This window comes from Nanorana parkeri, unplaced genomic scaffold (assembly GCF_000935625.1).
Source record: "Nanorana parkeri isolate BGI_ZX_2015 unplaced genomic scaffold, ASM93562v1 scaffold754, whole genome shotgun sequence".
Lineage (NCBI taxonomy): Eukaryota > Metazoa > Chordata > Amphibia > Anura > Dicroglossidae > Nanorana > Nanorana parkeri.
The window spans coordinates 104,345-119,861 of NW_017307022.1; the positions used below are offsets into that span (position 1 = coordinate 104,345).

Here is a 15,517-nt window from a genome sequence, read left to right on the forward strand (position 1 = left end):
ATTGTATCCACATTCGTATCCTGTCCATAGGATTGTATCCACATTCGTATCCTGTCCATAGGATTGTATCCACATTCGTATCCTGTCCATAGGATTGTATCCACATTCGTATCCTGTCCATAGGATTGTATCCACATTCGTATCCTGTCCATAGAATTGTATCCACAATCATATCCCTTCCATAGAATTATATCCACATTTGCATCCTGTGGATAGATAGATAGATAGATAGATAGATAGATAGATAGATAGATAGATAGATAGATATAAATGGGGACCCCAATATTAGGAAAACCCCGGGGGCACAACAAGAGGTTAGAAGAGAGGGGGTTCAAGCTTAGAATTCATAGGGGGTATTTCACTGTGAGAGTGGAGAAAGTTTGGAATTCCCTATCACGGGCCGTGGTATAGGGACCCCAATATTAGGAAAACCCCGGGGGCACAACAAGAGGTTAGAAGAGAGGGGGTTCAAGCTTAGAATTCATAGGGGGTATTTCACTGTGAGAGTGGAGAAAGTTTGGAATTCCCTATCACGGGCCGTGGTATCTGCTGATAACATTGATAATTTCAAGAATCTACTGGATGAGTTTCTTCTTTCTCAGAATCTACAGGGATATGGGAAGTGTTAGAGTAAGATAAACACACACACACACACACACATAGGTTGGACTGGATGGATCTTGGTCTTTATTCGAGCTTACATGCTATGTTACTAGATTGATAGATACATACGGTAGATAGATAGATAGATTTAAAGTGTATGTAAACCCTAACAATGAACTTCTCTTACTGGTGTGTTAAGTACACTATTTTAAAGCATTCTCTTATGTCTGTTCAATTAATAAAAACAAAATACCCAGAAGCTGATAATGTTTGTGTGCTGTTATCAGTTACATTGTTCCCAGCTATGTCTGAGGATTGCAGAACACCGCCCACTTATGCTATGTAGATGAGGAGTGGGGGAGGAATTCTGTTGTCCTTACACACTTCCTGTCCTAGGGTGAAAGGTCTGCTCCTCCATAAATACAGTACAGTGAGTGAGCGTTGTCACCCTACGACAGGAAGTGTGTTCCTGAAAGGATCAATTAGTAAAAGTATGGAAAAAAAACCCAGAAAACAAACATCTGATGCATAACTGCTAATGACAGGTAAGCTGCAATACATGACATTTTTCACCTTGGGTTTAGATACGCTTTAACTATATAAACCTTAGTAGATCAGCCACTAGAGGGAGCTCTCCACAGATCATTCATTTATTCTGCTTCACCTGCTGAGAAAAGATAACAATTATTTTCAGGAAACATGACAGTGATAACCTATAATATCTATGGAATTAAAGTATCTCATAGTTACATTTCATTAGAGACCTGTCCAGAGAGATATATGTGTAGGCTGTCATTGCTGACCTCTGCTTTTGAAGAATGCTAGCTGCATTGTCATTCTAATCCAATGGCTTCTGGATGTCCAGTGTCCTTGGTGTAAATACGAACAGGACCAGAATGATGGGATTGGCTAGAGTGGAAGTCTCTGTGTTTTGTTCAGAAAAGGTTTTCTTTCAGCGCAATGCTGCCAAACGAACCTGCAAAAGCGATGAAGTAAGTTAATACAGTTTTTAGAATCTATCATCAGTTTGTAGGTCAGAGGTGAGTGAAGGCAGGGACAGGGACATTAGATGAAGTATTGCACAGTAGGGCAGGGACAGCACAGTTCCCCTGTAGTCTGATTCCTGGATGTGCGCAGGGGGCTATTTCAGTCCTGGCCCTCTGTGTATCCAGCCAACTCCGTCCAGCTGCTTCACACTCAGTACACCTGATATATGATATGCTGCATAGGATGCTCTGCAACATGCACCCCACTCAAACATTGGAATATTTCCATACGTTAAGAACTTGAGGGGTTTATCACTAGAGGGGTCCCCAGCAGGAGGAAGGAGGTCCTGATCCCTCTATATAGATCTTTATTATCACTAGAGGGGTCCCCAGCAGGAGGAAGGAGGTCCTGATCCCTCTATATAGATCTTTATTATCACTAGAGGGGTCCCGAGCAGGAGGAAGGAGGTCCTGATCCCTTTATATAGATCTTTTTATCACTAGAGGGATCCCCAGCAGGAGGAAGGAGGTCCTCATTCTTCTATATAGATCTTTATTATCACTAGAGGGGTCCCCAGCAGGAAGAAGGAGGTCCTGATCCCTCTATATAGATCTTTATTATCACTAGAGGGATCCCCAGCAGGAGGTCCTGATTCCTCTATATAGATCTTTATTATCACTAGAGGGGTGTCCAGCAGGGGGAAGGAGGATTCCTCTATATAGATTTTAGTCACCATATCATATACTGTAATATGTAAACCATGATTAACACCCCACACTACATTTTATATATAACATAATTCTCCTATATAATACCACATCCTTGTAGTAAGACATCTCCAAATGCATTATCATTATCGTGAAGATTACTAGCATCCATAGAATGAATGGAGGAGCAGATGATTATTACAAATACTTGGTAGAAGGCTCAGACCCCCATTCTTCTTGCTGTCTGTGTCCTGATGGAGAGTTTCATCCTCTCTGTTTGTCCTGGTGACCAATGTCATTGGAATGGTAAATTTACACTTTTTACACATATCCCTAGAACAGGAATAGAGGAAATCTTCCAATAGGAACACATGTTCTGGTGACAACTGTCTAGGAGGGGATTTCCCCTCACTATGAAGAGATTTTCTTTCACTTCCTGTTGTATTTACATGGCAGGAAGTAAGGGAAAATCCCCTTACTTCCCCTGGCAAAAACAAACAACCCTTAATCAAAGTATGTGTGTATTATGTCCTGTCCTTCTGTCAGCTAATGCCACCAGATCCACCCACCCACCCACATACACTTGATGACTATACAGAAGTGGTAGAAGCTGCTGCAGGCAAAAAAGAGACAGTCTAACACAGCATTTATAAACATTGTCCGCGCAGGATATAGAAAAATACAAAGTAACATTGTTTATATACATTGATCAGAGGGAGATAGAGAGATACAAAGTAACATTGTATATAAACATTGATCAGAGGGAGATAGAGAGATACAAAGTAACATTGTATATAAACATTGATCAGAGGGAGATAGAGAGATACAAAGTAACATTGTATATAAACATTGATCAGAGGGAGATAGAGAGATACAAAGTAACATTGTATATAAACATTGATCAGAGGGAGATAGAGAGATACAAAGTAACATTGTATATAAACATTGATCAGAGGGAGATAGAGAGATACAAAGTAACATTGTATATAAACATTGATCAGAGGGAGATAGAGAGATACAAAGTAACATTGTATATAAACATTGATCAGAGGGAGATAGAGAGATACAAAGTAACATTGTATATAAACATTGATCAGAGGGAGATAGAGAGATACAAAGTAACATTGTATATAAACATTGATCAGAGGGAGATAGAGAGATACAAAGTAACATTGTATATAAACATTGATCAGAGGGAGATAGAGAGATACAAAGTAACATTGTATATAAACATTGATCAGAGGGAGATAGAGAGATACAAAGTAACATTGTATATAAACATTGATCAGAGGGAGATAGAGAGATACAAAGTAACATTGTATATAAACATTGATCAGAGGGAGATAGAGAGATACAAAGTAACATTGTATATAAACATTGATCAGAGGGAGATAGAGAGATACAAAGTAACATTGTATATAAACATTGATCAGAGGGAGATAGAGAGATACAAAGTAACATTGTATATAAACATTGATCAGAGGGAGATAGAGAGATACAAAGTAACATTGTATATAAACATTGATCAGAGGGAGATAGAGAGATACAAAGTAACATTGTATATAAACATTGATCAGAGGGAGATAGAGAGATACAAAGTAACATTGTATATAAACATTGATCAGAGGGAGATAGAGAGATACAAAGTAACATTGTATATAAACATTGATCAGAGGGAGATAGAGAGATACAAAGTAACATTGTATATAAACATTGATCAGAGGGAGATAGAGAGATACAAAGTAACATTGTATATAAACATTGATCAGAGGGAGATAGAGAGATACAAAGTAACATTGTATATAAACATTGATCAGAGGGAGATAGAGAGATACAAAGTAACATTGTATATAAACATTGATCAGAGGGAGATAGAGAGATACAAAGTAACATTGTATATAAACATTGATCAGAGGGAGATAGAGAGATACAAAGTAACATTGTATATAAACATTGATCAGAGGGAGATAGAGAGATACAAAGTAACATTGTATATAAACATTGATCAGAGGGAGATAGAGAGATACAAAGTAACATTGTATATAAACATTGATCAGAGGGAGATAGAGAGATACAAAGTAACATTGTATATAAACATTGATCAGAGGGAGATAGAGAGATACAAAGTAACATTGTATATAAACATTGATCAGAGGGAGATAGAGAGATACAAAGTAACATTGTATATAAACATTGATCAGAGGGAGATAGAGAGATACAAAGTAACATTGTATATAAACATTGATCAGAGGGAGATAGAGAGATACAAAGTAACATTGTATATAAACATTGATCAGAGGGAGATAGAGAGATACAAAGTAACATTGTTTATAAACATTGATCAGAGGGAGATAGGGAGATACAAAGTAACATTGTTTATAAGCATTGATCAGAGGGAGATAGAGATACAAAGTACAACTGCTTGTTGTGAAAGCTGAACTAGTTAACTGTGTGCTAAATCTATACTGTGTACAAGGACTGGCTGGCAGCAGTTGTGCAGTAAATTCCGGGAACACTTTACAGCTGAGCTGTAACATCCAAATCAGGTTCTTATTTGTTATTGTTTTTCAGTGATCTCGCAAAGGTTCTGTGATGTTTATTTAAAAAGGAGATCCATATAATTTATGGAACAGTTACCAGTGGCAGCTAATCCTTTATTTTATATATTTCTTTTTTTTTTAACATACTATTATTATTGCTTACCAATTTTTGTTACTATGTGCAGCAACCAAGAACTGTTTGTATATAATGCTGGGACGAATGTACAGGAGTTATTTTAGCAGTGTTCATTATCCTATCCCATGACAATTTCCCCATAAAAGTGTTCAATAGGTCATGTCAATGTAAAATATTGCATGTAAGTATGATGCAATCTTCGATTCATCCAGTAGGTGGCAGGATAATCTTCTTTTAGTATGTGAAGGATTGTATCATTCTCAGTCCTTAGGCACAAAACATACCCATATCAGTCTTCGAGTGTCAAGGATGTATAAAACAATAATAATAATAATATCAATAATAATAATAAAAATAAATAAATCAAACACAAATATGCCTTTAAAGAGTCTTGTATTCTTGGCAGGTTTAAAGTTGGTATTGTGCAAAATTAATTAAAACTGCATACAATTGGTAAAATTAGTTAATTTGCACGATAAAAATTCATTTTATTGAATGGAAGAAAAAAAAAATATTGGAAAACTAAAGCAAATACGATCCTTATTAGTCATGATGGCGCTGGACACATGGCTGAGCCTGTTGAACAGGAACAAAAAGACAGGAAATGACCTCATACTCATGTAGTTCCACCAGGACAGAGGTGGGCAACTCCGGCCCTTTAGCTTGTGCTTTAACTACAAATCCCAACATGCCTTTGAGAGTCATGCTTGTGGATGTCAGAGTCTTGCAATGCCTCATGGGACTTGTAGTGTGGAGTGCTGAGGTTGCCCAGCCCCTGCCACAGAGGTCAAGAGTTATGAGGGGTGCTTTTGTTTATTTACCAGTGTCAGGCCTTTGGGGCTCCATCGCTAAACACGTGTACAATTGCAGTTGGAGAACCTTTGCGGATTCTCTTACTTCACCACAAACGGACCAGAATAGAGCTTTGGCAATGTCTAATGACATGAAACACCCACAATGCTCCTAGTAGCTAGAGAGACCATGTCATCTACACCTAAGCTTTAGGTCAGAGAAGGAAGAATAGATGCAGCATTTTTTGTTTTCAGGGCAAGGAAGAGGGTTATGAACTGTTATGAAGGAAATGTGAAGGCCGTCACCACTGACCTCCTTCTAGGGGTGCTACTTGTGTTGAGATAAGCTGATCCTCAGGTTTCAGCAGTTACTGATTAACCTGCACTGTCTTCTGCTCCTCTCCAGACCTGGCACAAGGCGTGCTTCCATTGTGAAGTCTGCAAAATGATCCTCACCGTCAACAACTTCGTCAGCCACCAGAAGAAGCCGTATTGCCAGACGTAAGTCAGGACTCCATATTTAGGCTGATGACAGATACGCGTCCATTGTGTTCAACACCAAACTCCGGAGTTCAATCCCCAAAATCCCTCCGAGACCCCGAACTCTGGGCAACAATGTTTCTTATTTGTGTATCACTCGGCTGTACATCCTCCAATCATCTCTGATGGTGCTGACACAGTCCTTCCTTTTACGTCTATTCCCCATGATCCCTGTGTGTTTTGTAAAGTACTTAGTCACCGCTCCAAGCTCCGCCCCCGGGATGGACTACAATCTCAATACAAATCAGTCATCTAAACCTGAGATTGTAGTCCATCCCGGGAGCTTCTCTTTGCCGTATTTGTAGTTGAGTGGTTATTATGGGCAGCTGCTCCTGATTCTTCCTGCTCCCCGTTTGATAAATTCCACTCATTGTATCTCTTAAGGTGCCCATACACTTTACTACGCCTCGCAAGACTGTAAAGTACTTAAAAAAACGTACGATCTGCCCATCTTGGACAGGGGGGCGGGCTTGAGAGTGTATGGGCACCTTTACTTTTGTTATCTGATGTAATGACAAATAAACAGGCAAATAGTGGACATGAAAGAATTGCTCGAGTCCAGGGGTGGGCAACTCCGGCCCTCCAGCTGTTGTGGGACTACAAGTCCCATGAGGCATTGCAAGACTGACAGTTACAGGCATGCTGGGATTTGTAGTTAAAGCACGGCTGGGGGGGATGGAGTTGCCCACCGCTGCTCTAGTCCATAGAGGGATATAAGAAGCAGGAGAGTGAAGTTATTCAAGGGAATGTCTCAGCATTGAAATAAAGGGGGTTGCCTTTGGTGACTGCATGCTTTGGGGGCTGTCATCTATGTCCTTGCTTCACTAAGCAATGGAGAGTGAGGATGAGGATGACAGAGCTTCACATCCCGGCTTAGTAAGTCGTCGACCTGGAACAAGCATAACCATATCCGATGTCACATATACTTCTGTCTCCGGCCGTCCCCCAATGCGGTTCCCCAGCCGGCCTGGGGACCATCGCTGTCTATAGGGAGTAATAGAAAGACGACGCATGTGATGTATTGTAACCAGGGCAGCCATCAGTAAGGGTACGGCCGATACTCATGTAAGGGGCCCGGGCAGACTGGGGGGCCCGCCCGGGTCCCTTACATGACTATCGGCCGACGGTGAAGGATACACATGTCATTTATTTGACTGAATAATGACATTCATTAAATTCTCAATAAAAAAGAAAAAAACACTGAAAAAAGAAACAAGCCCAACAAACCCTAACTCGATTCATAAACCATTCAGCCAATGTTCTATATACTGCAGATATTTATAGGGTGCTGACAATTTCCCGCAGTGCATTACATACCGCACACTCACATCAGTCCCCGCCCCCGAGGAGCTTACAATCCAAGGTGCACTCAGGATACATGCACAGACAGTTCTAGATTGGATGACAAAGGGCAGAAAACACGAACATGGAAAGTAAACATTTCAATAAATTCCCATTAAAAATAACATTTCCTCTTCGGCTCCATGTGAAATAAAAGGCAATACAAATATCCCCAGCATTGGTTTAGCAGGAAAACGTCATTAAGCTCCTAAACTAATCCTTGGCACATTTCATGGTTTACCTGTATAGGGGTGTCTCTAGAATATTCACCACTTCAAGCAAGCTGGGGTGCTGCTCATGCACGTTACAGGGAGCGGGGTGCTGCTCGTGCACATTACTGGGAGGGGGCTGCTGCTTGTGCAGGTTACTGGGAGGGGGGTGCTGCTCGTGCACGTTACTGGGAGGGGGATGCTGCTCGTGCACGTTACAGGGAGGGGGGTGCTGCTCGTGCACGTTACTGGGAGGGGGATGCTGCTCGTGCACGTTACAGGGAGGGGGGTGCTGCTCGTGCACGTTACTGGGAGGGGGATGCTGCTCGTGCACGTTACAGGGAGGGGGGTGCTGCTCGTGCACGTTACTGGGAGGGGGTTGCTGCTCGTGCACATTACTGGGAGGGGGCTGCTGCTTGTGCAGGTTACTGGGAGGGGGGTGCTGCTTGTGCACGTTACTGGGAGGGGGTTGCTGCTCGTGCACATTACTGGGAGGGGGTGCTGCTTGTGCACGTTACTGGGAGGGGGTGCTGCTTGTGCACGTTACTGGGAGGGAGGTGCTGCTCGTGCATGTTACTGGGAGGGGGATGCTGCTCGTGCACGTTATTGGGAGGGGGTGCTGCTCGTGCACATTACTGCGAAGGGGTGCTGCTTGTGCACGTTACTGGGAGGGAGGTGCTGCTCGTGCATGTTACTGGGAGGGGGATGCTGCTCGTGCACGTTATTGGGAGGGGGTGCTGCTCGTGCACATTACTGGGAGGGGGGTGCTGCTCGTGCATGTTACTGGGAGGGGGGTTTGCTAGTGGTGGACATTACAGGGGGGCGGTTGCCGGCATCCTATGCCCCACCCAGCTGAGTAACCTCATTGGTTTCCAGGAGCTGGGCGTCACAGGTTGCTGAGAACTCTTAGCAGTCCCAGCACTGAAAGGGTTAAGTGCTAAAATAACAAAGGTATACTCACCAGAACCTCACTGCTAGACCCGTCCCTGCAGCCTCGCTCCCCCTTAGCTCCAGCAATGAAGTGTTCCTCGGTGTCCTCACGTGCTATACACTGCATTGGATGTGCGGATGTACAATGGAATGTGAAATGTAACAAGTTACTCTGAGTTCATGTGGGGAGATCGATGTATCATTATCAGGTGATGTCATGTGACACAAATGTATCTTTTCTCTCTGCAGCCACAACCCCAAAAATAACACATTCACCAGCGTGTATGAAACCCCCGTCAACATACGTGTGAAGAAACAGTCGGAGGCCGTCAGTGAGGTCAGTGAATGAATGATATCAGGACAACTTAGATGTGATCCCCGACTGGGTGACATTTGCTCTGCTCTGCGCACTGCGGATCATCAACAGCTGACATCATTGTTTCATAAAGTCCAGCTTTCACATTTTTATGTCATATCAGTGCTGCTCATCTCCTGCAGCCTCTGTGCAGCCACTTCCTGTCTACCTGCACTCCAGTGATGGCTGCCATGGCATTTCTCAGGGCAGGTTTCCTGAGAAAGGGAGTTCCGGGGACATTATCAGGGGTAAGGGGTAATATAAAGGGGATAGGAGGGGAGTCCGGGGGCATTATCAGGGGTAAGGGATAATATAAAGGGGACAGGAGGGGAGTCCGGGGACATTATCAGGGGTAATATAAAGGGGACAGGAGGGGAGTCCGGGGACATTATCAGGGGTAAGGGATGATATAAAGGGGACAGGAAGGGAGTCCGGGGGCATTATCAGGGGTAAGGGGTAATATAAAGGGGACAGGAGGGGAGTCCGGGGACATTATCAGGGGTAAGGGGTAATATAAAGGGGATAGGAGGGGAGTCCGGGGATATTATCAGGGGTAAGGGGTAATATAAAGGGGATAGGAGGGGAGTCCGGGGATATTTGTCGACTGAACTTTCACTTTCTCAAACACTTCATCCCATCACAGCTGCCACCGCTTGTATCACTGGCCCCTCCCTTTTAGATTGTAAGCCCTCAGGGGCGGGGCCCTCCTCACTATCTTGTCTTGAATTATACTGTGATTGTAATATCTTCCTTATATTGTACAGCGCTGTGAAAATGTTGGCGCCATATAAATCCTGTATTATAATAATAATCTGGTGGATACATATTGGGATGGATCCGGTGCCGATGACTGAAGACGATTTGTGTCATCATGTGACCGAGCGGCGCAGAGCCCTCCATTGTGCGGTCAGGACGGCCGCTCCGTTCATAGCTGCGATCCTCCAGACGGGTAACAATGTCTCCTCCGGTGGTCACACAACAGCTGCCCGCCACGGCCAGACACAATAATGAGGCTCAGGGGGTCCCCGCTGCAGGTCCCCGCTCCCCCTTCAGCAGGCCGCCTGTGTTCTGGAATGTTCCCGGTATTCCCGTCTATTTTTATGTCATGGCTGAGATGTGACAGCGGTTATTTACAGAGCGGCCGTTTCCTTCCCGGCTCTCCACTTCCAACTTCTGTCCCTGTCAATCACCCCGCGGGCATCGGTCACCCAACACCAGGGCGGGGCGCCGGGTTATATGGCACCGGGGAGCATGTGTGTGCGGACTGCCTCCCTCTCCCAGTGAAGGACTCCTCGTCTCTCTGAGAAGCATTAAAGTGGACCTGTCAGTACTGAGCCACCTCCTAAAAATCTATAGCCGGGAGGACACATGAATACTAACATGTAACTATGTTTGCACTATGGTGATACATTTCCATTCTTCTGGAGATAATGATACACTGTTGCAGCGCTGTGATCATTAAAGGAGAACTATGAGGGGGGGAGTGGGGGGGGGGGGCTTTTCACTCACCTCATAGTTCTAGCCGACCTGTGGCAATGAGACTGTCCCAGGTCGGCTCAGTAGATCGGGAGGTGAGAGAACACATACCGGGTTCGCTCGCCTCTCGATCCTGTCGCGGCTCTCTGCCGTGACAGGGGGAGGGGCTGGATTCCCCTCTCCCTGCTCCGATCTGCCAGCGCTGACTTGCTGGACGGACGGGGGAGGGGGCGGGTACAGCTGGCTCTGCCTCTAGATAGGCAGGGCCATCTGTCACTCACGCAGCTGGGCGGATCCCGTCATCTAAGTCGTGATCCGCTCCGGCTGCGGCGTCTCAGTATACCGCGAGCTGTAGCTCTCTATATACTGAGCTTAGGGTGACGGGAGGCCGCTAGTTTGTGTCCTCCCGTTACCCTAAGGAGAACTATGGGGAAAAACACTGACCCCATAGTTCTCCTTTAATAAATCAATCAGCACAATTCCTTCAATGAGTCAGTGTCTGTACCTGAATCTGACTTGGTATCAGCCTCCTGTGGCCAATCGGTGGTGCTGCAGTGCTCATTGGCTAACGTGCTGATAGGAGCGGAGAGCAGAGGGACAGAGAGATGAGCTCATCAGTCTGCTGCTTTTCCATTCACTGTCCAGTCATAGGATGAATAAAGGGACAGGACCTGCAATTTTGACTTTACTGCTGCAGATACAAAAATCAGGTCTACTGCCCTACCAGCCAGGGGGCTGTGCTGTGTGACCGAGCGGTGTAAGGCTCGGTGAGCTGTTTTCGGGCGTTTCCGTTTGCGCGACCGCGCTTTAAAAAACACACAGTTTTCAATGCATAGAGATGTCTGTGGGACCCAAGCCGCGTGACAGCCGTGCGAAAATAGCTCCGGCACCTCTTTGCGCGGCAGGCGATTTCGTCCGCACGACAAACCGCAAAGGTGTGAACAGCCTCCATTGGCGAATCTGTGTTTTGCGCGATATCGCGCGACTCAACCCACGCCATAAATCGACTAGGTGTGCACCGAGCCTAAGGCCAAGTTCATACCTGGGTGATCCGTGACCGTGCGGCAATCGTGCATGATACCACGTGGATTGCCGCGCAGTCATCCGAGTCGGCCACCACCGACGCTCGCGCGGTGGGTGCCATTATTTTCTAATGGCACCCCAGTCGCGCCGGGCAGATCGCGCAGTTTCCCGCCGCGATTCTGCCTGTGAAACCGAACGTTAAAACAGCCGCGTGTTGTGTATCTAAAAAAAAAAAAGGTACATGTACCTTTTTTCTGCAATTGCTGCGCAGATCTACCCCATTGAGATCAACGGGGCCACGCGGCAATCACTGCCTGCAATTGTGCGCGACCGCGCGATCCCGGGACGCTCAGGTCTGCTCCGGCCCTGAATCTCAGGACTGGATGGACAGACATAACAGCCAAGCTCCCGCGTGTGTCTTCCTTCTCCGCGTCAGCTCAGGTTATCGGCAGTGTGAACGATCTGATCATGTGTGCGTTCACCTAATTTCTATGTGTACAGTTATACAGGAACACGGGGAGGCCGCATTCCATTTCACACATCAACGTTCTGCTTCTATCATGTGATCATCTTTCCTACTTTATGTTCCGGCAGATCAAGTATCGGGAGGACGGGGAGCGTCATAAGTCCGTCTTCCTCTGGGATGCAAAGTCCAGTGTACAACATGAGCAGAAGACAGAGAAGGTGCTCAGACAGGTATGATCTGTGCTAGGAGCCCCCCTTACCCCCCCCCACCCCCACTGTCCTCCACCCCCACTGTCCTCCACCATTACCACTGTCCTCCACCATCCTCTACTGTCCTCCACCATCCTTTACTGTCATCTACTGTCCTCTACCATCCTCTACTGTCCTCCACCATCCTCTACTGTGCTCCACTGTCCTCTACCATCTTCTACTGTCCTGCACCATCCTCTACTGTCCTCTACCATCCTCCACTGTCCTCCACTGTCCTCCACCATCCCCTACTGTCCTCCACCATCCCCTACTGTCCTCCACCATCCTCTACTGTCCTCCACCATCCTCTACTGTCCTCCACTAGCCTCTACTGTTCTCCATTATCGTCTTTTGTCCTTAACCATTCTCTACTTTCCTCCACCATCCTCCACTATCTTCTACTGTCCTCCGTCATCCTCCACGGTCTTCCACCATCCTCTGCTGTCCTCCACCATCCTCCACCATCCCCTACTGTCCTCTACCATCCTCTACTGTCCTCCACCATCCTCTACTGTCCTCCAACATCCTCTACTGTCCTCCACTAGTCTCTACTGTCCTCCACTAGCCTCTACTGTCCTCCACTAGCCTCTACTGTCCTTAACCATTCTCTACTGTCCTCCACCATCCTCCACTATTTTCTACTGTCCTCCGTCATCCTCCACGGTCTTCCACCATCCTCTACTGTCTTCCACCATCCTCCACGGTCTTCCACCATCCTCCACGGTCTTCCACCATCCTCCACGGTCTTTCACCATCCTCCACGGTCTTTCACCATCCTCTACTGTTCTCCACCATCCTCTACTGTTCTCCACCATCCTCTACTGTCCTCCACTACCCTCTGCTGTCCTACACCCTCCTCCACTGTCCTCCACCATCCTCTACTGTCCTCCACTATCCTTCACTGTCCTCTACCATCCTCTACTGTCCTCCACCATCCTCCACAGTCTTCCACCATCCTCTACTGTCTTCCACCATCCTCCACGGTCTTCCACCATCCTCCACGGTCTTTCACCATCCTCTACTGTTCTCCACCATCCTCTACTGTCCTCCACTACCCTCTGCTGTCCTACACCCTCCTCCACTGTCCTCCACCATCCTCTACTGTCCTCCACCATCCTTCACTGTCCTCTACCATCCTCTACTGTCCTCCACCATCCTCCACAGTCTTCCACCATCCTCTACTGTCTTCCACCATCCTCCACGGTCTTCCACCATCCTCCACGGTCTTTCACCATCCTCTACTGTTCTCCACCATCCTCTACTGTCCTCCACTACCCTCCGCTGTCCTACACCCTCCTCCACTGTCCTCCACCATCCTCTACTGTCCTCCACCATCCTTCACTGTCCTCTACCATCCTCTACTGTCCTCCACCATCCTCCACAGTCTTCCACCATCCTCTACTGTCTTCCACCATCCTCCACGGTCTTCCACCATCCTCCACGGTCTTTCACCATCCTCTACTGTTCTCCACCATCCTCTACTGTCCTCCACTACCCTCCGCTGTCCTACACCCTCCTCCACTGTCCTCCACCATCCTCTACTGTCCTCCACCATCCTTCACTGTCCTCCACCATCCTCTACTGTCCTCCACCATCCTCCACTATTTTCTACCGTCCTCCGTCATCCTCCACGGTCTTCCACCATCCTCTACTGTCCTCCATCATCTTCCACAGTCTTCCACCATCCTCTACTGTCTTCCACCATCCTCCACGGTCTTTCACCATCCTCTACTGTTCTCCACTACCCTCCGCTGTCCTACACCCTCCACCACTGTCATTCACTGTCCTTCACCATCCTCTACGGTCCTCCACCATCCTCTACTGTTTTCCACCATCCTCCCCGGTTCCATATCTATGTCTTCTGTAGATCAGGGTACTCTGTTCATTGTTGTATGTTCTTTATTCACAGAAGGCCTATGAAGAAGGAAAGTCCTGGTTCTCGGATATTAGCCCAGACATGGTTCACATTGAGCAGGCTCAGAAGACGCTGAACAATGTAAGATTCTCTCTAAAATCCAAATGTTTCCCTTTACACAAGGTGTATTGGGTGGTCATACAAAAAATCAAGTTGTCTCTTGAAACAGGAGCCATTTGTGTGACAGAATGCTGATGTGTGAAGTGAAGGATGTCCCGAGGATGTTTCATTTTATTTCAGCATGCGCCAATCATGTTGGTGTGAGCTGAACTCATAGGACATAAGGACTAATATGACAAAGTGCCTTGTTCTTGCATTGAGACTTCATTGGGCAGCACAGCCCATCACTGCCGGTGTGTCCGAGCCCTAACAGTAGCCCCGTAGGCCTAGTTATCATTGTGTGTGATGGCCGGTTGCCATTGCTCCCTTAGTGGGTTACCATGAAGGTTTGGTAATACCGGTGATGTGTCATAAAGCAGAAAAATAGGAACCTGGAAGGTCTTGTAGGTACCGCAGTTACCTCTCATTGTGGTATCATCAGGGCCCTTGACAAGGACGGCTTGTGTCTGAAATGGGGCCCATGCCGTTTTGCTACATGGGAAGTAGCTTTCAACACAGGGAGCATGCACACCGAGTATCATTCTGATCTCCTCCCTGATCCTGCCCTGCCCTACTGATGTGTAATACACTGACTGACGGACAGCCATAGTATGTATACAGCGGATCATATACAATGTCAGTGTCCTCTCTTGCCAGGTTCAATACACAGATGAGTTCGAACAACAGACAAGAAAAGGAAGCTTCCCGGCCATGATCACTCCGGCTTACCAGACAGCCAGAAAGGCTGCTCACCTGGCCAGCAATGTAAGTCAATGTTGTTGGGGGCCTCCTTGATCATCGTGTTGGAGGCATTGGAGGCGATCTCTCTAGTCACTGTGTTGGAGAAAGCCTCCCTGGTCATTCTGACGGAGAAGGCCTCTCTGTACACTGTATTGAGTGTGGCTTCACCAGTCACTGTGATGGGTGTGTATGTTGCCAAAAAGTCAGTCACCTGGAGAGCAATGTAATTCACTGAGGGTGGTATTGGGAGAGGTCTCCCCAGTCATTGCATTGGGGTTGGTCTCACCGGTCAATATGATGAAGGAAGTATCCCAGTCACTGTGCTGGAGGTGGTATCCCCAGTCACCATGTTGGAGGCAGTCTTCTTGGTCAGTATTTTGGAGGTGGTGTTCCTAGTCTCTGTGTTGGAG

General features: G+C 46.5%; 1 protein-coding gene across 1 annotated transcript in view; it reads left to right on the top strand.

Moving 5' to 3' along the window:
- NRAP (nebulin related anchoring protein) overlaps positions 1–15,517 on the top strand; it is a 90,122-nt gene that overhangs the window by 8,367 nt on the left and 66,238 nt on the right. The window contains 5 exon segments of the mRNA XM_018564476.1: positions 6,171–6,265; positions 9,034–9,121; positions 12,233–12,334; positions 14,262–14,348; positions 15,024–15,131. Coding sequence (XP_018419978.1) covers positions 6,171–6,265; positions 9,034–9,121; positions 12,233–12,334; positions 14,262–14,348; positions 15,024–15,131 — 480 coding nt within the window.